Source organism: Crassostrea angulata, chromosome 4 (assembly GCF_025612915.1).
Source record: "Crassostrea angulata isolate pt1a10 chromosome 4, ASM2561291v2, whole genome shotgun sequence".
NCBI classification, from domain to species: Eukaryota; Metazoa; Mollusca; class Bivalvia; order Ostreida; family Ostreidae; genus Magallana; species Magallana angulata.
This window is the reverse complement of record NC_069114.1, coordinates 7,725,528-7,750,453: the sequence shown is the minus strand read 5'-3', so window position 1 is coordinate 7,750,453 and position 24,926 is coordinate 7,725,528. Positions and strand designations below refer to the sequence as shown.

Here is a 24,926-nt window from a genome sequence, read left to right as displayed (position 1 = left end):
ATGAAAGAGATAGAGAGAGAAAGAAAGAAAGAAAGAGAGAGATTGTCAGTCTATAATAAACAGTATGCATAAAAACACACCAAATGAGCCCGGCTTTCAGTACTTCAGTACTTTGATTGATATACTTGTTGCGGTGTCTCCAGGATCAGGGCAATGCAGGTTTTTCTAAACAGATTAAGGGACAGACTTATATACAAATCTTTAGAACAAGAAAAATACAAATGGCCTTTACACTGACCATGTTATGTGATATTCGGGGTTAAAAAGTTTAAACTCTGGGTTATAATAATCAGAATTTAACAGGCGTCACGGCTTTTGAAAAATGTTATAATGCTACATAAGATTACAAAAGTCCCATTTGTGCCATCTAAATTATATTATGCCTCTACTTTCTTTAGAAAATAAATACATTTTTAAAATTATACCCAATGTTGTTTTAAGTAGCAAACTTTGAATTCATACACTCAACAAAACTTCAATTACGTGTTCATCCTGATAAAAAGAATGATTTAGAAAATACGATTTAATATTATGTGAAGTTTTCAAGATGTTCTAACTATTATATGTCTTTTCATCTCTAGCACAGATAGAATAAAACAATGCCGATTGAAATCATATATCCCTTACAAAACGTCGAAACATTAAATTAAATTGGTAATTTTCTGCACGTGCTTAATATGATTGGCATTTCTTAATGATTGATATTAGTCTTTGGTAATAGTTTAAAAAGAAAAACACTTAACATGGTCAACATGATAACCGAGAACACAGAACCGTTGGAATATTGGTGTCTGCGATGTCTCTACAACAAATTGTACTCACTTTAAATTTGCTGTTTACTTTTCGTTCACATTGTTTTAAATATTAGGCAGCAAGAAGGAAACGTTATTTTGATATTTATTTAGCCTGAAGGAAACGTTATTTTGATATTTATTTATTTCATAAATGTGACATCATTTTCAGTGTCAACTTAAAACAATCCTTATGCTCTGACCGAAATTCAACCAAACCAAAAGTGTTGGTGACATTTCGTAAAAGTCAATGTCTTAAATCGCAACCAAAGGTCAAGGTCAATTTCATTAAATAGGAAATAGATTATACTGGGTGAACACTTAGAAGTATTTTGGGGTGGATAATGCTTATCTTGTCGATAGACCTGTTTTCTCATAATGGCATCTATACAGAGTTTTTTTTCTCATTCATAATTGCAGTAAGTTATAAAGTAAGGAAACTATTTTTTCTTATCACCGACAAAATAATATGTGTCAGGGTGAGCGGTAAACATATACAGCATTTTCATATAAATGTAAATGAATTCGTTTCCATAATATGTTGATTTTGATATAATGAATGATTCAATTGTATCGGATCTCATTTCTCATAAAGTTCTGTGAAAATTTCTGTAGGCGAAAAAGTAATTCTGGCGCTTTTACACAGTTCACAGTTTAATAAAACAATATTATTTAAACCATTTGCATTTCAAGTAACTTTATCTAGCTGTTGATAAATGCAATTCTGGTCAAGGTACATATAACAAAGACAAATTATGATAACTATATATTCACATAATGCTTATATTTTACAATCTTATGCTATGATATGGTATGCAATCTAAATGCCGTGCTATGAGTTTTTTTATGCAATGCCATGGGATTTGTATGCTATGCTATCAGAAATTGAAATGAAAGGCTTATTGATATGGTAAATTATGTTATTCTACATGTATGCTATGTAACACATTTAAGAGAGATCACAAAATAATTATTCGACCTGTTACACAACTTAAATTAGAATTAAACCTTTGGTTTGCTTAAACTCTATCGTGTACCGATTTAGTTGGAGCAGATCAAAGATCTGATTTTAATTAGATTGACCCGCTTTATTAACCGATACACCCACTGGAATCGCAAATATCCAGATATATTTTTTTAAAAGTCCCACACAAACCTTTGACCACAGTCTAATGTATTTATATCATGTTAATGAGATGAGTATTTAATTGACTTTCCTCCATTTTGTTAGCATTCTATGTAACATCAAGTATGAATGCAATTCTAACTCTATTGTATTTGTGTACAAAATGTCTATCAGGTATGTGACTGTTACATCATTATGTAAAACATTAAAACACTCTAAAGATGCTATTATATAAATAGTGCCTGTTTTGGAGGGTAACAGTTGAAATTGACACCCCGAGAAAACCATTGTCAACCGACGCGAAGCGGAGGTTGACAATGGTTTTCGAGGGGTGTCAATTTCAACTGTTATCCTCCCAAACAGGCACTATTTATTTTGTTATACTGAATGTCTTAATTCTTAAGAAAATTTTACTGCTTTTATATAGGAATAACGTGAATTCTACAGCGAACCGTACGCGCATAATTTTCGCGCATGTAACATTTTTTAATGTTACCCGTTGCTAAGTGCGTTATTAACGCTGAGGGTAATAGAAAATATTATTAACTGCGTCTTAACCAATCAGATTTCAGTATTTAACATGAAAGTATAACAATTTATTTTTAACATATTCGATTAATTTTAAAAATGTTTACAACTTAAATACATGTACGTTTTCTTATGGTAGTCAATAGATTGAACAGATATCAAACACAAACTGATATCCTAAGCTTTATTTTCAATTGCAAACTTTAGCTTCTACGCTTAGTAAATATAGATCTTAAATAAACAATATTGATGATTTAAAATAAAGATAAGTTAGATTTAACACAATTTAAAACAATGGTGTTTATCGTATAGTGATTGAATCATAGCTATGAATTAAAGACATATCAGAAAACATCATAATTTATGTTGTCTCCAATATTAACTCATGATTTCGCGCATCGGCGCTTTCGTATCAAACGATTTTTCTGAAACAATAAAATGTATTTTTGGATTCTCCCGATTAACATTAAACAAATAGAATATCATTTGGGAAAAATGTATTAGAAGGATTGTTCATCGCATTAGAGGTCACAACAGTGTTTTTATTTTGCTTGCCTTTATTTTGTGTACTTTTAAGTGAAATATCGCTATAATGTATTCAATAACTCAAATATTTGAATTTTATAAAAAGTATACTCTCGCATAACCTGCTGCATATCTTTTCACTTGATGTCGTTCCATAACACACGGGCAGAAACAGAACCTCAGATAAATTAAAAGGCAATCTAAAGTTCATTATAATTTCAGGTCTTTAAACTTTTACTACACTGACCGATTCAGTGAACATCTGGGTTAGCATTTAAACATTGTTGACATGGTCCGAGAACACCCATGTTAGCATTATCGTCAAGCAAGATATAAACAAATCTCCATTATAGTGCAGAAATCAATACTCCAGGGACAACACCTAGGTTCTGCAGAGGTCGTTCATAGATAATGTGAGTATTTATTGCGTTTCTAGAACAAAACCTTTAGCCAAAGATTTAAAATAAAGATATTGATCGACCAAGACTAGTACGTATTAGTCATATTTCAAAATATCAGATGTTGTTGAAAATGTTATGATCTTTAAGCACATTGCTTTTCCTGGTGTGTGAAATTATATTTAATATAAACAACAAAAATGTTCTTTTCAGATGGCACTCTCAAAACCAGACGTACGTAACACAGCCCAGCATTACTTAGTGTGTGGCACTGACGACTGTGACAGAAACTGTCAGTTTTACTGTAATCCTTGTCACAGTCTTATGTGTGAGCAATGTAGAGATGAACATCTCAAAAGTCCAGAAACCAAATACCATGAGGTTGTCCCTTTCAACCAACGAAAACGAAAACTTCCAGTAGAGAAATGCAAGATCCATCCCTCCAAGGAAGTGGATATACTTTGTAAAGAATGCAATGCCCATTTATGTTCAAAGTGTTGTACATTGCAGGACCACCAGGGACATAGAAACTATCTATGATAATAATTGTCAAACGTGTCAGGATAAAATTCATCAAATCGAACAATACTTCCTTCCGACTTCTCACAATCTGCAGAAAGAAACAAAAGACGATACAACAGACATGAAAACGATATTTGATGGTATTAGAGAATGTTTGAAGGAAGAGGCTACGTCGCTTAAAAGTCTGGTGGATAGTATGACATCAGAAAACATTGATCGAGTCAACAAGATGGAAGAGTCTCTCATGGAGAGTCTGAAAGGCCAAAATAAGACATATGCTGATTACATTTCTTATCTAAATGAACTTATTAAAAAGTTCTATGGTTATCTTTCAACTTCCAAACTTCAAAACAATCCACTTCAATTTCAACAAAACACATTCATCAAGTATTATATCTGAGGCGCTAAGAATTCAAACTATTCCAGAAACATTCAGACCAGTTCCACCAATGTTTACAGCCGGTCAATTCAACAGGAACGATGTCGCCAAACTCCTTGGAAGAGTAAATGTTCCTAGTATAACACCAGAGGCCAGAAAAATTAAGCCCTTGGAAACTCGTGATGCACAGTCGAACCCTTCAGATAAACAGAAGAAACAAGAGATCAAGAAGCAGACGTCTGCTACTAAGGTTAGGGAGTTCAAAGTACAAGGTGTTGACAGTGCAATATGGCATTTATCATTAGACAAATCAGGCAAACTTTGGGTCAGTAACATGGAAACCAGTATTGTCCAAACAGATCTACAAGGGAATCAGCTACAGCAGATACAAACCTGTGGTGGGTTCGGCTACCATACAGTCACAAGGAACGGGGAACTGATCTATGCAGACATACGCCGCAAAGTCATCAACAAGATAACTCAGGATAAGAAGGTTACTGAATTCATAAGAACAGGCAATTGGAAACCATGCAGCATATATTCTTCCCACATCAACGGGAACATATTGGTGGGAATGAAGGATAAGGATTTTGCGAAAGTCGGATAAGGATTTTGCGAAAGTCATCCGATACAATACGACTGGAAAAGAAATACAGACCATACAATATGACAACAAAGGGTCAGAACTGTATGAGGATCCAAATTACATCACAGAAAATATCAATGGAGATATATGTGCATCAGACTCTCACAAACATGCAGTAGTGGTGGTGACAGAATCAGGACAATACAGGTTCTCCTACAAAGGTCGCGAGTCCGACTTTACACCCTATGGAGTCTGCACGGACATCCTCGGTCAGATCCTTGTCTGTGATACAAGCAAAAACATGGTTCACCTTATAGATCAAAATGGCCAGTTCCTTAATCTACTATTCAAACATCAAGTTGTATGTCCCCACAGTATGTGTGTGGATGATGAAAATAATGTCTACGTGAGTCAATTTGACAGCAATGTGTTGGTGTTCAAATATCTTCAATGAATGCAAAGTCTGAAGACCTAATGCTTGAAAAAAAAAATTAAGAAAAACTACAATGATGTTCATAAACAATATGTGAAAACATAAGGATATTCCAGTAAAATCTGAACAGAGATTTTTGATTTACATGAAAGCTATAATTGTTGCATGTTGAAAAAAAATTCTTTCCCTCCTTCAAATTTGTAGACCTTCTTCTCTGATAATTTGATTACAAATGAATTCTTTTAATTTGTCTAGGTTGCTAAGTTCATTTCAGTCTCTTATCAATAATTAAGCTTAATGAAAGATTTGAAAATTCCAATTCTCTTACTTTCTCGATGACCTTTATAATATCGGGGAATAGTTTTACTTCTATACGTGTTGTTATTTATTACATTGTATGCATTTAAGTTAACTTTTCAATAAAGAGGCCTTAAATATTCAGATCTGCAGACCTTGAATGTCTTTCAACTTTAGTAGGACTAGTACTCCATGAACATTTTAAAAATTGTCAATTCTGATAATTAAACAGCAGGATTTTGTATTCTTTGCACATAAACTACGACTAAATATTATACTAACCACATGCGGGTATTGCTAACGCTGTTCAGTATGGTTTATGAACATACAAGGTTTGGAGTTTAAGCAAGTACAGAGTTCAAGTATTGTAGTATGAAACAACTCAAGCAAACCTTCAACCTTATAAGTTTATCAATGTACATGTATATGTTGTCAAAGATTATAAGCCTAAAAATCACAAAATAAACGCAAGCCATCTCTACAAATTTATTTTCAAATTTATCAAATACATGTAATAGAATTGATGAACTTCAACTGCTTGGAATTTGGAAAAGTATGCAATCTAAATTATTACAAAATCACAAAGTCGATACTGTGATATCTGTAATGTATATCTTTATAACAATATACTGTCCACAGAAAAGCTACCTTTGATTATTTCTTCACATACATCAATCAATCTTACCACTTTACATGATGTTAATAAGTAAAGCTCAGTTATCAGAAGTTTAGAACTTCGTTAGCTGTCACAGTAAGTATTCATAAAACATTTTATCATTTCTCAACATTAAACAAGTACATGTAAATGTGTGTGAAATTCAAAGCTGAAAAAATAGGAATTATACAACAAAAGCAATGAATGAATACATAGCCAACAAAAGTCCAATTACAGGTAACACAACACCATAATCTGCCCTTGAAACTTAAATATTACATTACAGAAATTTTAAGCTTTTAACGTATTAAGAAAAAATGTAAAATGAGTGATTTATAATATTAAGTTCCTTTATATCAAACAACTGGTGTATTCTTCATACAATCAACTTCTGATTTATATAAAATCAATAAAAACAACAGGTCTTTTCATGCATTTTTTTCTCACTTTTACTTTACAGTTGCAATTTAAATCAATTACTTATTCTTTAATCAACAGTTTTCATTTGAAACAGTTGATTTCTTAGAGAGGGTACAATCCTCTCCTGCCATCACTTATCCTTTCTTTCTTCCCTCTCTCTCTCTCTCCTTAAGCTCTATCAAGGGAAATGGTACCACTTCCATCACCTATCTACTGCCTTCTTCCTCCTGTCTTCTTCAGTTCTAGGAAGAAGGTACCGTCTGCCATCGTCTTTGTTTACTTCTTCCTTCCTCCTCTCTCCTTCAGCTGTAAGGAGATGGTACCACCCTCAGCCACATTGTAGTAGGCAAGGCTGTTCGAGTCCTTCACAAATATACCCTGTAAAAACGAAGCAAAATAATTTGGTAATGATAATGCATCTCTAAACAATTATTTATCAAGAATACAGATAAATGGGCCTTTTAAAACTGTTGTCATTCGTCAAAGTAAATTTCACCACAGGAAGAGCTTCCAACTATACAATATTTTTAAAAATACAATATAATTGAGTTTCTCACAGATAATGCTCAAAAGTTAAACATCAAAATTAACACATATTTTCATTTTAAATTTTAAAAAATTCAAAACTTCAGATCTGATATATATTTGCCCTCATTTTACCTCATACTGCAGCTTCTGTTTACCGGCTGGTATACCAAGGGACTCGTTCAACTTGGCTTTCATTACAGAGATCTAGGAGAGAGTAAAAGTCATAAAATTTTTTAGGTATATCTATACCAACATTAGATTAACTTTAGTATTTAAGGCTAAAACTTTGTAGCTTTTGAAAATTCTAATTTTGGTCATAGCAAAAGAAGTTTATATTCATAATTTCACTCACTGTGTCTGTAAGAGGCAGGGTGAAGGACACAGTCTGTCCCTTGAGGTTCCACTCGGGCTTATCCTCCACCTTGGGCACAGAGACTTTGAATGTGACCGGCCCCTGTAGATTCAAAATTGGAGCATCAACATACAAGTTCATCAGTAATGGTGTACAGAGCTTCATATCACTATTTTATCAGTATAATATTTCAACAAATATACCGAACTGAATGTACAAAACTTCCTATCATCAATTATATTAATACACAAGATTTCAAAAAGTACATACTATATACAGTGTCTAGAACATTATTTCATCATTACACACGTGAAACTTGAATCAGAAGAAACTAATCTAAAAAAAATTCTGATACACATGAACACCACACAACTTATATATTAAGAACTCTGACCTTGTGTCTTGATAAAAAGATCTCCTCTGGAATAAGCTGGTCCTCCGTTTTCTGTTTCTTTGTTGGTGGCTCATCATCTTGTGGAGGAGGGGGAATTCCTGGGGGTGGGGCAGCTCCTGTTGACATCATGTGGGGAGGGAAGCCTGGGGGTTGTGGGGGTCCTGGCATGAACTGATGGGAGGCAACTGGCATGGGCTGCTGCATGCCTATACATAAAGATAAGAATATTTATTATTAAAAAGAGAAATGAATAGAGAGAAATTGGTACCTAAATAAAACACAATACAATGTTAACTATACTTACGAACTATTGGCATCGGGGGTCTGGGTGGAAGAACCATCAGCCCAGGCCTCTGGGGTACTGTCTGTGACATGAGGGGTGCTGGGTTGAGAGATCCGGTGGACTGGGGAGGAGGGGGTGGGGGCTTAGCCTGCTTGGCCATAGGGGGTGGGGGTGGGGCCACTTTTGGGGGTGGGGGAGGATTCTTGGGAATATTTGGACCAATTTTCTCCTTTTCCTCATCTTGCCTACAAAAAACATAAACAGTGCATGTAAATTATGTCATTTGTCAAAATATGTGTATATTATATAGTGGGACAAGAAAAAGTTTCATATATTTTGTCCACATATGTGTATTTGATTTTGACATGAGAATATATCACTCTCGTGAGTGATAAATTTAAGTTATTTCTCTTAATAAATCATGTTGAATGCTTCAGTGTGCATTCAGTTTATTCAACCTTCAAATTAAAATTTCAACCCATTGAACTGAATACATTGGCGTCATTTTCAAACATCTGTACAAATCTGAAGGGCTCCAAAAACACTAGTCAAAATATGTGGGTCAAACCAACAATTTAGTGACAATACCACTTTTTTTATGAAAAAGGTGGCATTATAATTTCTCTATAACTGAGATTCAGTCTAAAAATCTGTACTGATAAAATACATGTATCTAAATGCTAGTGATGGATTTAATTTTCCTCCTTGACCACCTGGAAGCTGATACATGTACTTACATGAAACCTTTGACTTTGTGGATGGTTTTGATCTGTTCCTCAATGGAGATGTTTTCTCTGGCCTTCTGGGTAACTTTCTCCATAGAGGCTGTGTGTCCATCCCAAACCACCTTCTTGGGTTCTTTGGTCTCCTCCTCTCCTATCTGTCATTAAGAAGTAAAACGTTTTGTTACAAGTCATCTTAAATAAAAATACGATTTTAGATACACCTTTCACATACCTATTTTAATTCAATAAACAAATCATTTCCAGAACTTTGCACAAATGTACTTGGACAAATTATGAAAATGTAATTCAACAAAGAAAACTGATTGTAAAGAATTTCAACAAATATTAATAAATATACATGTATGTACTCATATTACGAACCTTTTTACCAATCTGAGTTTCCTCAATACCGACACCGAAGATGTCGGTACGTCTCTCGGAGAGCCTCTTGAGACTGTCCTCGATGGAGGAGCCGGCGGCGTACACCTCGTCCTGGTCTTGTCTCTCCTTCATACTCTTCTGTCTCTCCTTGATCCAGGTGGGATCCAGCAAACCTAGAAAGTAACGAGAAGTCAAACCATCAGTTCATTGAAAATCCAAAACAATGTTAATTCTATCTGTTTTGTGTTGATATCCCTAGCTATTTCATATGTCTCATTGACATCTTGAAGTGAGAGCATGGAGGATGTGATCATTAAAACCTTACATTTCATATTATTGCAATTTCAGTTCCTATATATCCACATAATTATGTTCTTCATTTTAGGGGTAAAAAATAATTGGGAAAATGAACACATTCATTTCAGAAACGTAAACCATTTTTGAGTTGAGACAGGGGCCTTTCATAAGTTTTGGACAATGGATAGCCCTGTCTGTGTTAATTTATATCTAAATTCTCATGTGTTCTGGGACTTTGTGTGAAGTGGGGGTACATCATTACATTTAGTAGACTCCGAGGCTGTACGTCTACTCACCAATTCTCATGTGCTCCGGGACCTTGCTGGCGAGGATCTTCTCTCCAGTGATGGGCGACACCATGTACTGCTCAAGTCCGGTGTCAGGCTGCACAGGGCGGGCTATGATTAAGAAACAACAGAGTCATTAAATAAAGCAAGATTTTGAGAGCAAACAAATCTGAAAACTGTGAGGAAATAATTCATGATAAGATGCTTACCGTTAAAATCTACATTTCAAAATATTTCCTATAATAATGACTTTTGCTTTATATTAAGGGGGAACAAGGCATTGCCGTGTAAACATTTTTGTCAATGAATTTTTTTGCTTTTCAAAATACATTAACATTAAGATGTCTTTTACAGCATATATCATTTTCATGACTACTTTCTTACCTTGCAGTTGTTTCAACATTTCAAAAAACTTCCTATTAATAATGATTTTTGCCTTTCATTAGACATGTTCTATTCGTGTAATAGTGTGTTTACCTTTGGGGTCATAGTTCTTTCTGATGATGACCTGGTCAGGTGTTGGAGGAAGAGGTGGCAGATTATCCTTGGGTGGGGGAGGCCCTGGGGGTGGGGGTGGTTGGTGTGGGGGGTGGGGCATTTTTCTGTGCATGATCATATCTTCCTCATCATCTGAGGCCTCCTCCATATCCTTTAAAAACAAATACATACAGATTATTTCTAAGGCCAGTAAAGAACTTGATACAATATACATGTTAAACTGTTTCCATTTATAAAACAACTACAAAATGCTAACAATGGAGTACACTTGTCACTTTAATAATCTAGAGGTCTGTGCTGATCTTAAGAATGATCATTTAGACTTTTAAATCTGAGGAATTTCAGTGTCTTAAAAGCATTTACCTGTATTTGTGTGTTGGCATGCTCCATGGCTTTTGTTGTCATTCTTGCTTCTTCATCGGATTCATCATCATCTTCATCAGACTCTACCTCCATTTCATCAGCATCAACCTAGTAAAAAATCTCAAATCAATTTATAATGTACAAGATTCAACAAATAGGACTCAGATGAAGAGAACATTGCCAAATTTTTTTTATCAGCAGTTAACACAGACAAAGGAGAGCAAACTCTTCAAAAAAAGTTTAACAAATCAGAAAGTGTAAAATAATGGTGCTATTGAATTTCAGGTATTACACTGTTCAACTCAGTCAGCATTTCCAAATTATCATTCAGCTCCTGTTTACAACAGGATTTTATAATAGAAAAATTCCACCATATGTGGTGCTAAAAATATGATTGACGCTAACGTTGGTGTGGAAGAATTAATCCACATTCTCAACATGAATTGTGATAAAAGGAAACCACCTGGCCATGGGAACCAGAGTGGAAATTTTTTGACCAAAAAAGGAAATGGCAATGTTGCCACTTGCTAGAGATTCCTTGTCAGGAAATTTTTCAAGTATTGCAAATCATTTGAAATTAATTTGAATTGGAAATAATAGATCTGTACCAAAGAATTGAAAATGCCATCAAATTGAAACATATCATATGGGACTTACATGTCATAAGGGACTTGAATAGAAGAGAACAAAGCTATCTTCCCTGACTTACGTCTGTTCTGTGCATCCTCTCCTGTACCAGCATACGAGCTCCGACTTCATCCGGGGTGGTGGGAGGAGGCAGGTTTCCTACAAAAACAGTGACGATGGTTATTATCAGATTCTGTCAGAGAGGACTGATGACTGTCTTAGAGTGTGAAGTGCAGAGAGAGAGAGAGAGAGAGAGAGAGAGAGAGAGAGAGAGAGAGAGAGAGAGAGAGAGAGAGAGAGAGAGGGAGGGGGGGAGGAACTCAAATGGGTGACAGGTAAAGGGTCTGCTTTGATCTCAAGACTGGAAATTTACATTCCATCTAAACATCTTTGTAAACAAATAAATTATACAAAAGTTTTTGGATTGTTGTTTATGCATGTATACTGCTTAGATTCTTTCCCTCATATTGAGATATTACATACAAATTGCCATTGAAGGACTTTATATTTAGACTATGCAATGATATTGGTAAAGGTTGTTAACTTCTATAATGTGTATATAGAAGCTCACTCACAATACTTACCACTTTCATTGGGTTGAAAGTCCACAGTTTCCACAACAACAAAATCATGCCAGTCAATTTGGGCATAGGCAACTGTCGAAATCAAAGTCATCAAATGATTAAAATTATGTTTACAATGTACAGAATCTAAATAACAAAAATTGAATTTTCAGAGAGTCAGTGTCAATTGATTAAGCACTTTATATATACATATGTGTATGAGAAGATAGGAATGGCCGACCTCTTTCCCTCTCGATGGCTTCTTCCTCCTTCCTTTTCTCTCTATCCTGATGACGCTGCCATTCTACGCGGTACTTCACTTGATTCAGCACCTTTATCAAATATCATCATCACTTCACATTACTTATGTGAGTAAGTCCTTTAGTTGTATATGGTATCAGTTATATAATCATTTCTTTGCGATAAAGTTCTCTACTGGAACCTATACAATTACCGTACTAAAATTATGCCAGGATATTATTTCAAAATGTGTTTCTTCTGCTAATTTACATAAACTGTTATATTTTACATAAAAGGTCAGTTTTGTAAATCTATGTCAAGAGTCCTAAAAACTTACAAATTTGTAGTCAAATGATTCTGTCTGTAATTTATCCAACAGATCTTTGGGAGGAATCAGAATCTGAAATAAATAAAAACAAACTTTAGCCTACATACCTAAAAATATTTATTAAATATCTATCAAATCTTATCCACAATACACACTGTACACCAACAAAGAGACAGAACAAACCCCATTTTACAGAATTATGTTCATCAGGGGCTGACAAATAATAAATAATCCTTTCACAGATCTATGTTCCAAAAGTTTGAATAAATAATTGAAAATGATTGAATCCTTCAAACTATTCCATCGATTTGATGAATTAACTGATCACACGTTGATATAATGAACAAGTCATTAACCCTATTTCACTAATTTGAGGAAACAGTAGGACAAACCTTGGTATACTGCTCCACCAGTTTGGTGAAGTAGTTGAAGAGACTGTGCTGGGGTCGCAGGAAGTCAAACTGATAGTTTCTCTGCTCTCGGTTCATCAGGTTGGTCAGAAACTGTCGGCCATTCCTGGCCACAAACTGCGCTGTCAACTTCACCACATCTCTGAAATATTCATCATAGGAATCATGTAAGCTTGCATTATCATGATTAAGTGTTAATATGAAATGATTAGTTATTATTTTATCCCCCCCCCCTCTACGCCATAAAAAAATCCCCTTTGCTCATCAAATAATGAACTGTCGGTCATTAATTTTGACAGTCAGGGCTGAGGCTTTGCATTTTCCAGAAATATTTCTGCTGTACAAAATCTTCAATTATTTTTAAGAAGCAAAGTGTTCATTTAATGTATTAGAAAGTTCAACTGAGCATAGTCTAAACTTACAAATCAAATGATGAAATGGAGGGTGGGTCCGCAATGAACTCGAATTCTGGGGGAGGCTCCTTTGGAACAATTATTTCTTGAATGATCTTTGCTTGTTCAGGCTTTTGAGAAAATGGTAAGCTTTGGGAAGGCTAGAATAATCAAACAAATGAAATTCAATTTTCAGGAAAATACATGTACTGACCAATTCTTTCACAAATTAATTTTACTTAGTAGAAACATTGCATTGGGTTTTTTCGTCCAAAAATGATCCTGATGTTTCTCGATAATAAAATATTCATTTCTAAAGTAAAAGAATAGCATTTACTAGTGAAATATAAATTAACAATGAAACTATTACAATAAAATCCAGGATCCTTTTTAATTAGTAGATTTATTTTAAAGCAAAATGTTTTATATACTGGTATATATGAGATGATGAAATTAAAACAATTTTTTTCTAGGTAAATAGGTGGATAAAAATTTACCTTAGGTGCTACTGGTTCCTGTCCTGAAAATACAAAAAAATGAACAACTACAAAATTATCACGTACAAACAATATCATCATATTGTCATCTTAAAACCTACTACTTCATGTACTTACTCCCATAATTTACAAATTTTTACTTAATTTCAACTTTAATTTTTCTGCAATAGACCAATCGTTATCCATACTTTACAAAAGTTATGTCCCTTGGCCGCCATCTTTGGGGGAAAACCCATAGATTTCTTACAGTAGCCTTAGTTTGTAGTTTAGAGGTTTATAACTTTGTCATTTGAAATTCAAAATCTGCTTCCATTGTGTATTTCGATTGCCCCAAGATGGGGCAACACACATATTGAAAAAAAAAATTAAATTCCAAAAATTTTAATCACAGGCCACCCAAATACTTCGTTGCATAAAGAGGGAAAAGTTGGTTTTTCCCTTTTAGACCTTTGGATTGACCTCGCAGAGGGAAACAACATTTGCAAAGTGTGGATTGGACTATTTTTTATGCATACCAACATAATTATCAATCATAGCTTTTACCAATTTATCCTTATGTCTTTAAGTGCCAATGTAATTTTTTCACAAATAAAGTATAAATTTCAAGCTTTGCATTAAAGGTGGTATGGGACACCTCCATATTGTGACATAAAATTTTTTCCAATCATACATGTAATAAACAATAAAATAAGGTTTAATTAATCTTTTCTTATACCCATTATTGTTTAAACCTATCAGCATAGCACAATATGGGTTAGAATGTTAACTACGAATCTGTAAGTCAGGAGTTCCAATCCCTTTGAGGCTTTAATAATTTTTACCTTTCCAAAAATTTTTAAAACATTTTTTCATCAAATATTTTGAAATTTAAAAATTCTAAAACTGTGAGGGTATTTTGATCATTGTGTACTTCTATCCACATTAATATCATCAGACAGATGTCTCATACCACCTTAAATCTAATTAACTCACCCCGTCCCTCCTTGAATTCTCGTACTTTGTGTTGGTAATAAGCATGATATGGATCCGAAGGGTTTAAAAAGTTAAATTTCGAATTGTTCATTTCATTTTTACGGATTCTGCTTTCAAATTCTGGTCCATTTCTGGCAACAAAACTTGCGGTCTTGTCAACAATGTCTATTTATGTGCTAAAGAAACATGTAAACTAAATTTTGTAATTTCACCTAAATTCTAAAATATGTAATTCAAATATTTTAATACTCTTATTTACAACCACCAATCAAGTTTGTTGTTTCATAAAACTATAGTATATGATCACAATTAATTACGTATAAATTTTAAACCATTACTACCGATATCTTGGCTATGTATTTAATTTTACTGTACGTATAATCAAATTGTTTGAAAACATAAAGAGCGTTGTCTTCTAGATCTTAAAATATGACATAGTCATATACTGATTTAGCGTTATCATGGTTAATTTTCAAATTAATTCTCTGAGGATACTCCTGACCTCGGGTGGGGGGTATATGATCCCGATCACGGGTTTGGCCACAGCAAGCTCTTCCTCTGTTTTCGCCGGAGGCTGATTTTCTGCCACTGGCAAATTCATCGTAACCGGCGGCATCTTTGCAAAATGTGCCTTTGACGATTTTCACAGAAAATAGAAAATGGCGGCTAAGAGAAGATAACTCTATTTTTTATTAGTAACTTGTACGATAACTCATTCGCTGAATTTATTTAAATGATTGGGTTAGTAAGTTAAGTAGAGAGCCATCCTTTAGAATGGAATGGAATAATCAGAGTGAAAATTGGATGCCTGAATAAATAATATAATAACGACTTGTAATCCATATAACCTGTCACCTCAGAAATTGATTAAAATCTTTAACTATATAAACGATTGATGTTATATAGATATAAGTATACTAATAAGGATTCATTCTTTTAATATTTTGAGGTGACCGAATATGGCCTGGCAGGATCAATTTTTATCATCATAGCACTTTCACAGTGCCAATGGTCTGAAGTTTATTGAAATTGATCAACCGTAAAATTGGTGACCATATTTGATTACCTCCTTATACACAAAGATTGATTGATTCCTTATTTCTTCAATAAAAATTTACAAACTGATTACATGTATTTCATTTCACACATGTATTTATCACACATGCTTTGCTTTTATAATAAATAAAGTGAAAAAATAAATCATGAAACAAACATACTTTGTTTTGTCTTTATACACAGAAAATGCATATAGTCCTTTTACATGTCTAAAATATGGAAAGTATTACTGAAATATACAAACATCATTTCATGTTCTTTTGTTAATTTTTAAGTATAAACCAAAAAATATATAATCATAAGAATCGCGTGGAGAGAGAGAGAGAGAGAGAGAGAGAGAGAGAGAGAGAGAGAGAGAGAGAGAGAGAGAGATTACATACGTACATGTATACCACTGCTTTAAATTTATGAATGTGAATTTGCCTCGCATAAATTATCTATCATACATGCAACTTCAATTTAAATGAACAATTAATCTTTATAATAATATTATATTATAAACATAGACCAAATGAAACCAATTTTATTACAGTTAATTACTACCTGGTTTATGGTGTCAACATCATGCATATATATAAAAAAGTTAATGAATGTTTAATGATCAATAATGAGAAAAAAACAAGATGAAAAACATGCAACCACTGCATGTACATGAAATCAATCTATACATCAATATTTCCATGACGACCTTAGGAGAATCCTTAACCTTTTCTTCAATTTACAAGAAGCACCTAAAATTTTAACCTGTTCTTAATTCTCTCAACAACTGCTTTGATCTCTTCATTTTTTGTCAATCTAACACTATGACATCATTGTCAGCCCTCCCCGTTTCTTCCTCAAGGTCACAGAGGTTAATCACAAGGTCGGTTCCCAAACGTGGCACTCTTTTCCCCCTATTCTTTCTCTCTGACGACACATTCTGACTGTTTGCTCCAGATCCATCCTCCGACTCCATTTTGATCTCTGGTTCCAGAGCAGTTAAATCAACACTTCCGTCTATAACAACATCACAACTGGAATCAACAACGATGCTCTCCTTAATCTCGGTTTTGTCTTGTGTCTGGTTGTCGTAGACTGTTCCTGCCAAACCGTTTGACAGATCTACGTTTGGTTTTTGTTCCATTTCTTGCTGACCTACTCCCTGAGACTGACCAACCCCTTGGGACTGGCTGCGCCCCAGGGTGACGGGGTAAGGGATAGGGACCACAGTCATACCCATATCAGTCAGACCCTGAGCAGTGACATATTTCACAGAGAGTTTACTACGCAGCGAGATGAGATCCCAGAAGTCAGTGGTTCGATTAATATTCTTTAGCTGAAGGACACGCCCTACTTTAGTAGTGGTCATCATGTACTTGCCTAAAATCAAAATACGATAAGGTTTATGGTAAAGTGCATGCATTTGTAAAATAAAAGAGATTCTATTTTGGTTGACTTTGCTTTACAAATACCGGTAGTAGCATACACACAATTTCATTAAGGTTATTGGATATTGTTGGAAATCCATGGCCAGTCTTACGCCACTGATCATGGGAAAACTTATTGAACTTTTGCAATTGAATAATTCATGCCAAATTCCAATTTGCCCCTTTATATTATGAAATTTCAACAATAGCAGGAATGCTTTAAAAGCATACATCTACAAGCAACAGCGCATTTTCTTAACATTTTAAACCTCCAAAAACTACAGAGTTCACTTTCACACTCATTGATGGAGTTCAAATTCATAGAAACAAAAGAAGTTCAAAGAGTTATGTGGTTATCTTAAGCTATGTATAATGTTACTGGGAAAAAGAGAACTAGTGGTATATCAGACTGCACAACAAATTGACCCGTCCTGACCTTGGGTTACTCGTAAACTGTCTTTTTTGGATCCTGGGGTGAAGTTGTGTTGTTTGTTTCTGACTGTTTTCTTTGATGTCTTCAAAGTGGCGTTCCAACACTCCACGTCGATCCATCCGACACGATCCGAGGATGGAGACTGAATCTGTCAATACACAATATAATCAATACACAGCATAATCAGTCAATATATAGTGTAATCTATCAATATATAATATAAACTGTCAACATTCTACCGGTATATACTCGTCCGGTAATCGGTCAATATACATTTGAAAGTTCAGTTTGTAAATTATATGAATTCAAAAGAAAATTGTAAATTCTTCCTTCACTGAAGCTGAGAACCTTTTTGATATTTAGAAATTCTTCCTTTATTTCATCAAAGTCGTTCACTTGAATTCAAATTTCAGGCATGCAGGGATGCAAATTTCCTCTGTAAAGAAACCCAGAAACATACCTGTGATTGTTTGAGGCTGGGCATGGAGAAGAGGAATTCTTTTACAGTGTTATTATCACGAAATCCCTTGATATACCTGAAATATAAATGATAGTACTTACACCAAAATTAATTTAAATTTTTGTAAAAATAATCAAGGATATATATGTACATTGTACATCAAATTTATACAGTTATTTCTTGACATTCTAACAACATGTTAGCTTGTCAATGAGTAAACAATCGAGATTCTAGGGTTTTTAGTGAAACCGAATTTACTTTTGCTAACAAAACAAAATTTAAAAAGTTAACAACAACCTTGAAAAGGAGAAACATGTAAAAAATTGTGTATACAGTTTTATAAATGTGTCACCCCAAAACCAGGTGCAAGATAGTCCTGGTTAAATGACACAAATAGTACGAGGATGTAGGCAATAACAAGTGATTGACCAATCTCCATACAGACAAAACCTGTCTTCTCCAGGGTCACTTGTCTTAGAAAAGGCAACCGATCATACAGATAAAATTTCAACCATCTTTAACTTATCAAATTCTTGTTTGTTCAAGACAACATATACAATAGTCAGGTAAATGTATTATCAATTACTTTTCATGTGACTTTTTGAACTACCTATTAAGTTCAATATCATTAACAGCTGAGCCAAATTTAAACAATATCTGCCATCTTTACTCAATGGAATCAATGAGTAACTGATTGGTTGATGGGGCGGAGTATTCAATAAACACACTTTTACGTACTAACTCTACAACAATACTGTGCATTTTTGTGGTCATTTATTAAATCTACACACTCAGACAGCTTAGATTGGCACAGTCTCATCATAACTAAACACTCTGGTGATGGATTGCTATCAATTCCATATACATGCTAGTACAATGTGTACATGTATTAATAATATGTATCGTATATAATGTTGAGCAATGCTGTGATGTCATTCCTTTGTTCCAGCAGTCTGAAATTGTACCTGCGACAGTCCGATATTATTGAGCTTCTTAATATCAGACCGCTATACCAGTGGTTACAGTACTGATGTCCTTCAAAATCAGACTGTCTCAGGTAAATCAACAATGAAATTCAATGGCTGCAGCAGTGTTTTAAGTATGATTACATGCCTCAAAAAGTTCTGTATTAAAAGATATCAGACAGGTATATTTGTATGCCTGTTTAGTATTCTAAAGGGCCTCGAAACTCTCTTATTTTTTTTCATTCATATTTTTTCATAAACAGTGTATATATATTTCAGCATATATCCATTACTTCACAATCTCAGAAACTACTCACTTATATTGGCCCTGCTGGATACTCCGAGCTGTGACTTTCTGGCCATCAATAAACACCCTGTAATAATACCGTTGGTGGATGTTGGGGCTGGGTTTTGCCACAAGGCAGATCGAGAATGGTGTCACGGGTTGTTTCTGTTGTGAAATGATAAAATTTTTTTATAGTGTCTGGGATAATTTCCTCAAATTGAATTATGGACTCTGACAGGACTGTATTACCAATTAACGAAAAACTACTTTACAGGTAGCTATCAAATGTAAGTAATGCAGTGCAAGGAAATGAATAATAGTTTGTCATGTTTGTATGAAATGAAAAAAAAGTTGTTTACCAAAAGTTGTCACATTTTATATATTCTAATGCAGGATTTACTGGTATATGTACTATATTTTTTGCAAAATAAAATTTTCCTTTTTTTTGCATTTGAAATTCATATCCCATTTGGAATATTTTATCTCATTTGGATGATTGGTCCTAACCTGCTCTTGTAATAATCCACCCCCCCCCCCCTTCTTTATGATCCTGAATGTCAGTGAATGACCAACCTGAACCTCAAGTTCTTGTCCCACTCTTTCCTCTGTCCGTTGATTGAAGCTTACAGGAGAGAACAGATCACACTCCACGTAACACACTCCGCCGTGAGAGTACTCGGGCAGGACTGTGTTACCGACCAACACACTCAGCGAGAAATCATCATTAGACGGCATGCTTACACATTTACTCTGTCATCGGTGGATACAACATCTAGATAAAACCAAAATTAAAATTTCTTGTAAAATAGAAAAAGGCTTGTTGTAAAAATACTGAATTATATTCTCTCAGATTTCATTCCGGTGCATCATACCACAGGCTCTTGAATTTTTATCAATCAGTCTGGTAAAAATTCAGATGCCTGTGATCATACATGCAAATTCTCAAGTCTTGGCCTGGCCAGACTTACATGTAGAATATAGTGTATTGTTTTAGGACCTATATTTCCTAGTTAAGCAGGCTTTTGTGTTAAGATTAAAATCAGTGATTCGGACTTTACGTTGGTTTCAGACGAGGTGATCTCTCTGTGTCTATTAACAAAATGTTCCTTAAAAAGCCCGTAACACAAAGTAATATACCTACCAATGATTCTGTGCCAACTGTAAGTTGTTTATGTTCACGTATTGACACATCCGAATTTTCTCTCTCTTTTCCACGGTATGACTTGTCTATGGCGTGACGTCAAACAGCGGGAAATTGTTGCGTTGATTTACCCAAATGGCCCCAAATGGAAACCCATATTGAAGCAAATGAACCCAAGTGGAAATAAAATAGTCTGAATGAAGATTTTATTTTAAAATTTAATTTTTTTTTGAGTTTTTAAGATGAATGATCAGTTTAAAAATTGAATGTACTTTAAATTATTTTGACACATGAACATTTTTAGGACCATCAGGAGATCAACAATAAAATTCGTATTAATTATTTTGGTAAAGTGTCGTTTAAAAAATATATTTAAATATCAAATGTAACTATTTAATTCGTTTTGTATTTCGTTTCGCGCTTTTGAATTCCCACGAGGTTTTGAATATCCGTTTATATAATTAATAAAAGAATGCAACAAAATTTGGTTTTAGATCAATATCTTACTTATCCATATGTCCTAAGACAATTATGTAAATTGGTCAGTTGTGTACGGAGGGTAGTTTTTTTTATCAGTCTGGTATTATTCGTATTTAATATTAGATATATATAATTATTACAATAGCTTAAAAGAAATGTTTGACTTTAATCCGATACACTTTTGATAATTCAGCAATTAATCTGTTGATAATTCTAACAAGCATCTTTCTATTGCTATACATGAACAGGTGACACTCGATGGCTCGAACTTCGAGAGATCAAAGTTCTTGATCTCTCAAAGAGAAATCATAGTCCAATTTTTTTTCTCTATATAACCAAGAAATTTTTTTACATTTGATCTCTCGAAGAAAGGGACTCTAAACGCCAGTTCATGAGTTAAAATCACGAAGTTAAAGGAAAATGATTGCCGAATAATTTCAAAATACTCTTTAAATATGGATTTCTGAAAACCGAGCCAGTTTTTCCCCAATTACATGTATATTTGATATGTGATGATTGCGTGTGTGTTGTTTACCTGCATATGTTTTAACTCTATCCAATTGTCATGTTTTATGTTGGAATGTTTTAAATGAAGAACTTAGCACCTTAATACTTTTGTATTGGAAAAAAATATAAACAACGTTTTGCTTATATCTTCCTGTATGTTATTAATTAATGTTTTAAGGATGAAGTTAGAAGGTCAATTTTAACCACAAGCACTACAGAGGAAGAAAATAATGATATCGGCAGAAGTATATAGATATTGCATTAACCAAAGGAAAAGAAGGAATTTTGACAGCTAGTAAATAGAGTTTGTCGATTTACAGAACATGAATATTTTTTACGATGAAAAACCTCTGACTCCCTCAAGAAATTCATCCAGGATGTTAAAACAAAGTTTTCAAAAATATATCCAAAGACTCTAAATTTTGACAGAACTGTTAGAAAGTTTGGTACTCTTACCTAGGAGAGTTTGTTATTTTCTTGCGATAATGATCATGTCCACAATACTGGTAGGTTTTCTTGAAAATGCGGATAGAAGACCGAATTTTGAAGGATATGGCATCTGACTTTGAAAAGGCAAACAAAGTGGATAGAGATTTGCATTGGATCTTTTTATTTGTAAGTAGGAAAGAGGTGGTTATGTCAAAGATGATTTATATATAATTATTTTAATATTCAAAAGTGGTAATTGTGATTTTAGAAAATACCACAAGATTAACAAAAAAACGGGAATTCTCAATTATCATTTCTTTCATTTGAAAATGCAGATTTCAGCATTTTCTCGTAAAATCCTTGATAAAAATTAAGCTGCTACATTTTCTTATAATCAAGAACAGAGTCTAAAAGTGGCCACATACTCTTAAAACTAAACTTATAAATAAAGTTTCTGGGGGTTTTTTCTCAAAAAAGAGAAGTACTTACAAAGGTACGAAACTATTGAGATATGAATTTTAAATCATATTCATCATGAAATTAAATTCACTATTAATATCAAATGCATAAGAATTAACAGTTATACAGCTAAATTAAAGAGATTTATTTTGTTATTTTTTTTAAGGTGAAAGGGAAATCAATCAAAGATTATTCATCTTAATGCTTGAAAGAGGTGGTGTTCTTGGGAAGGTTGGAACTGAGCTTTATGCTGAAGCATGTAACTAAGCACTGTTTCCAAACCCTCTTGGAATCAGATTTTAAAAGACCAAAATAAGTGTCTATTACTTTTGAGGTTATTTAGTTGTCATTATTTGTTGGTTGTCATGTATTATACATTTACTTAAAGCTGAGTTAGGCATGTCAACATATTGTTGTAAAACAGATAGAGATTATTAGTCAACGGTTGTTCAACAGAATAACTATTAAAATAAGAATTACATTTTTTCTCTGCAAATATGTGATATAAAAAGATATAAAAATTTCTATGTTTCTCTTTATATCTGCATATAGATCATAGAATAAGCAATCCTATTTTCGGGCTAATGTGTGAATGAAAGGTGAACGGGACGTATTTCTGACGGAATATGTTTTAAAACACTTTAAATTTGATTATTATTATTATATCTTTTTTATTCTGCTGTTCATATTTGTCCATCTGAAAATGCATGAAGAACATGTTCTTAAAATAGCTCAATCACTTAAACACAAAGAAAGATTTACTATACCAGACCTTTTGATATACTGCCCTTTGATGGCCAAATCGAATTAATATTGGATTGATTTTGGATAATGTCTTATATCTAGGCAATTACATTTGGGCTCAATCAAGTCTGCATTGTTGATTTAAGTGTGTATATGAAGTGCAGAACTATAGTTACAAATATGGAGATGGATTTCATTCATATATATGATAGTAAAGGTAAAAGCATCTGGAATAGTAAAAAGTTTCTACAGTTCTAATTATAGAGCTGGCTTGGATATCTCAGAATATTTTCTCGGTCCCATTGAGTCTGTAATAACAAGTCTGATATAACAAGGTTGGATTGTATATAGAATTAATTTAAGAAAATGAAATGAATGAAGAGGCAGCATGACAAAAGTTTATTTTTACTTTAACCCCAGGTGTAAGAGTGGAATCACTTTTGTTTTGATAGGGACGTGGAGACGTCTAGTTTTACAAAGAAATTAACAAAGAAACAAATCAAAATAATTACTCTTCAAAAGTTTGGCGGCTTTGAATTTAGCCAATTATATCATATGGTAAAGTTAGCTCTTAGTTGGTCAAATTTGGTATTTTTGCTCAGATTACTAATTTAGCCCGTAAACGTCTTGTAGGCATTTGAATCTAATGCACTTCTTTTTTCCATTTTTTTTTTATTTCTAAAGGTATGTGTCGGACTGAACTAATCCATATGCGCCTTTTATCCTGAGATATTCAATATTACATGTGATCCATGGTTTCATTTTTGAATTAGAGATTCTTGTGAGAATGATTACAGTAGTGCCTAAAGATTTATTTTCATAAACGTAAATTGAAGTCAATTCGATATCTGAGGAATAAAAGTCAATGACATCAATTTAAAAAAAAATTATTGTTTAAAAAATCATTATAAACGCATAAAGTCAACATCTTATACATCAAAATACAATGATAACAATAAAAAAATAAATAATGGAATGCTATTAGTTATCTTTGATAACCAATTAAATGATTTTTAATTCTAAATACTGTGGTATTGTATAGACATTTAATAAGTTGTTTGCATAAAAATAAAGTAAAAGTTAGCTTTAATGTACATGTATTAAAGTTAAAAAGAAATAAAGTAGAAAATGAGGCTTTACATTGTTTGAATGTCCATTCCATGATTGCACAATACAAAAATGCAATAGACATATAAAATAATAAACATGGTGCAACAACAATGATTATATGAAATTTTTTTTTTAATAATCCTCTGTGAAGGATTAAATTTCAGAGAGAGCATAAAAAATCCATATTGTACATAAACAATGCTTGTTGTGAATGTAATTATTCTATTCCAATTTACTAGAATCAAAACGAGAAAAAACAACAAGAGGAAGAGATAGTGAAATATCATTGACGGTAATAATTCTCATCAATTTGAGTGATAGTCAACAATGTAATTTCTTGAAAACAAAAATAGTTCGATCAACACTTGTGCTTCTTTCAAAAAAGATTTAGTTCCAATAATAACAGGGGTAAATACATCATGTCAATTGTAAATAAATGGATTTAAATTATATATATATATATATATATATATATATATATATATATATATATATATATATATATATATATATATATATATATCATCATTGATATAAGCAAATACATTTTGAGTCCATGTAGCCTTGGACGCCATATGAAATATCTAAGATCAAACCCCTTTAGTTTGCACCAAAAAATAAACGTGCGTATTACAGAAAAATAAAATTTCCTA

General features: G+C 33.3%; 2 protein-coding genes and 1 pseudogene across 2 annotated transcripts; 1 reads left to right on the top strand and 2 right to left on the bottom strand.

The window, feature by feature from the left end:
* Positions 1-3,167: 3,167 nt before the first annotated feature.
* On the top strand, positions 3,168-6,601 carry LOC128181367 (uncharacterized; annotated as a pseudogene).
* Positions 6,602-6,631: 30 nt separating this feature from the next.
* LOC128181366 (splicing factor 3A subunit 1-like) lies at positions 6,632-15,480 on the bottom strand. Its single transcript, XM_052849740.1, has 19 exons — positions 15,293-15,480; positions 14,798-14,962; positions 13,826-13,848; positions 13,359-13,489; positions 12,919-13,078; positions 12,536-12,598; positions 12,200-12,290; positions 11,980-12,051; positions 11,478-11,554; positions 10,769-10,876; positions 10,385-10,556; positions 9,917-10,018; positions 9,324-9,496; positions 8,955-9,097; positions 8,239-8,462; positions 7,935-8,140; positions 7,541-7,642; positions 7,321-7,392; positions 6,632-7,038 (listed from the first exon to the last, which is right to left on the bottom strand). Exons 1-19 carry the CDS (start codon positions 15,411-15,413, stop codon positions 6,937-6,939), a joined length of 2,307 nt encoding a protein of 768 aa, XP_052705700.1. The 5' UTR covers positions 15,414-15,480; the 3' UTR covers positions 6,632-6,936.
* A 442-nt stretch (positions 15,481-15,922) lies between these two features.
* LOC128182518 (uncharacterized) lies at positions 15,923-20,674 on the bottom strand. Its single transcript, XM_052851194.1, has 6 exons — positions 20,545-20,674; positions 19,977-20,175; positions 19,435-19,568; positions 18,153-18,228; positions 17,696-17,840; positions 15,923-17,212 (listed from the first exon to the last, which is right to left on the bottom strand). Exons 2-6 carry the CDS (start codon positions 20,136-20,138, stop codon positions 16,644-16,646), a joined length of 1,086 nt encoding a protein of 361 aa, XP_052707154.1. The 5' UTR covers positions 20,139-20,175; positions 20,545-20,674; the 3' UTR covers positions 15,923-16,643.
* Between the last annotated feature and the right edge of the window lie 4,252 nt (positions 20,675-24,926).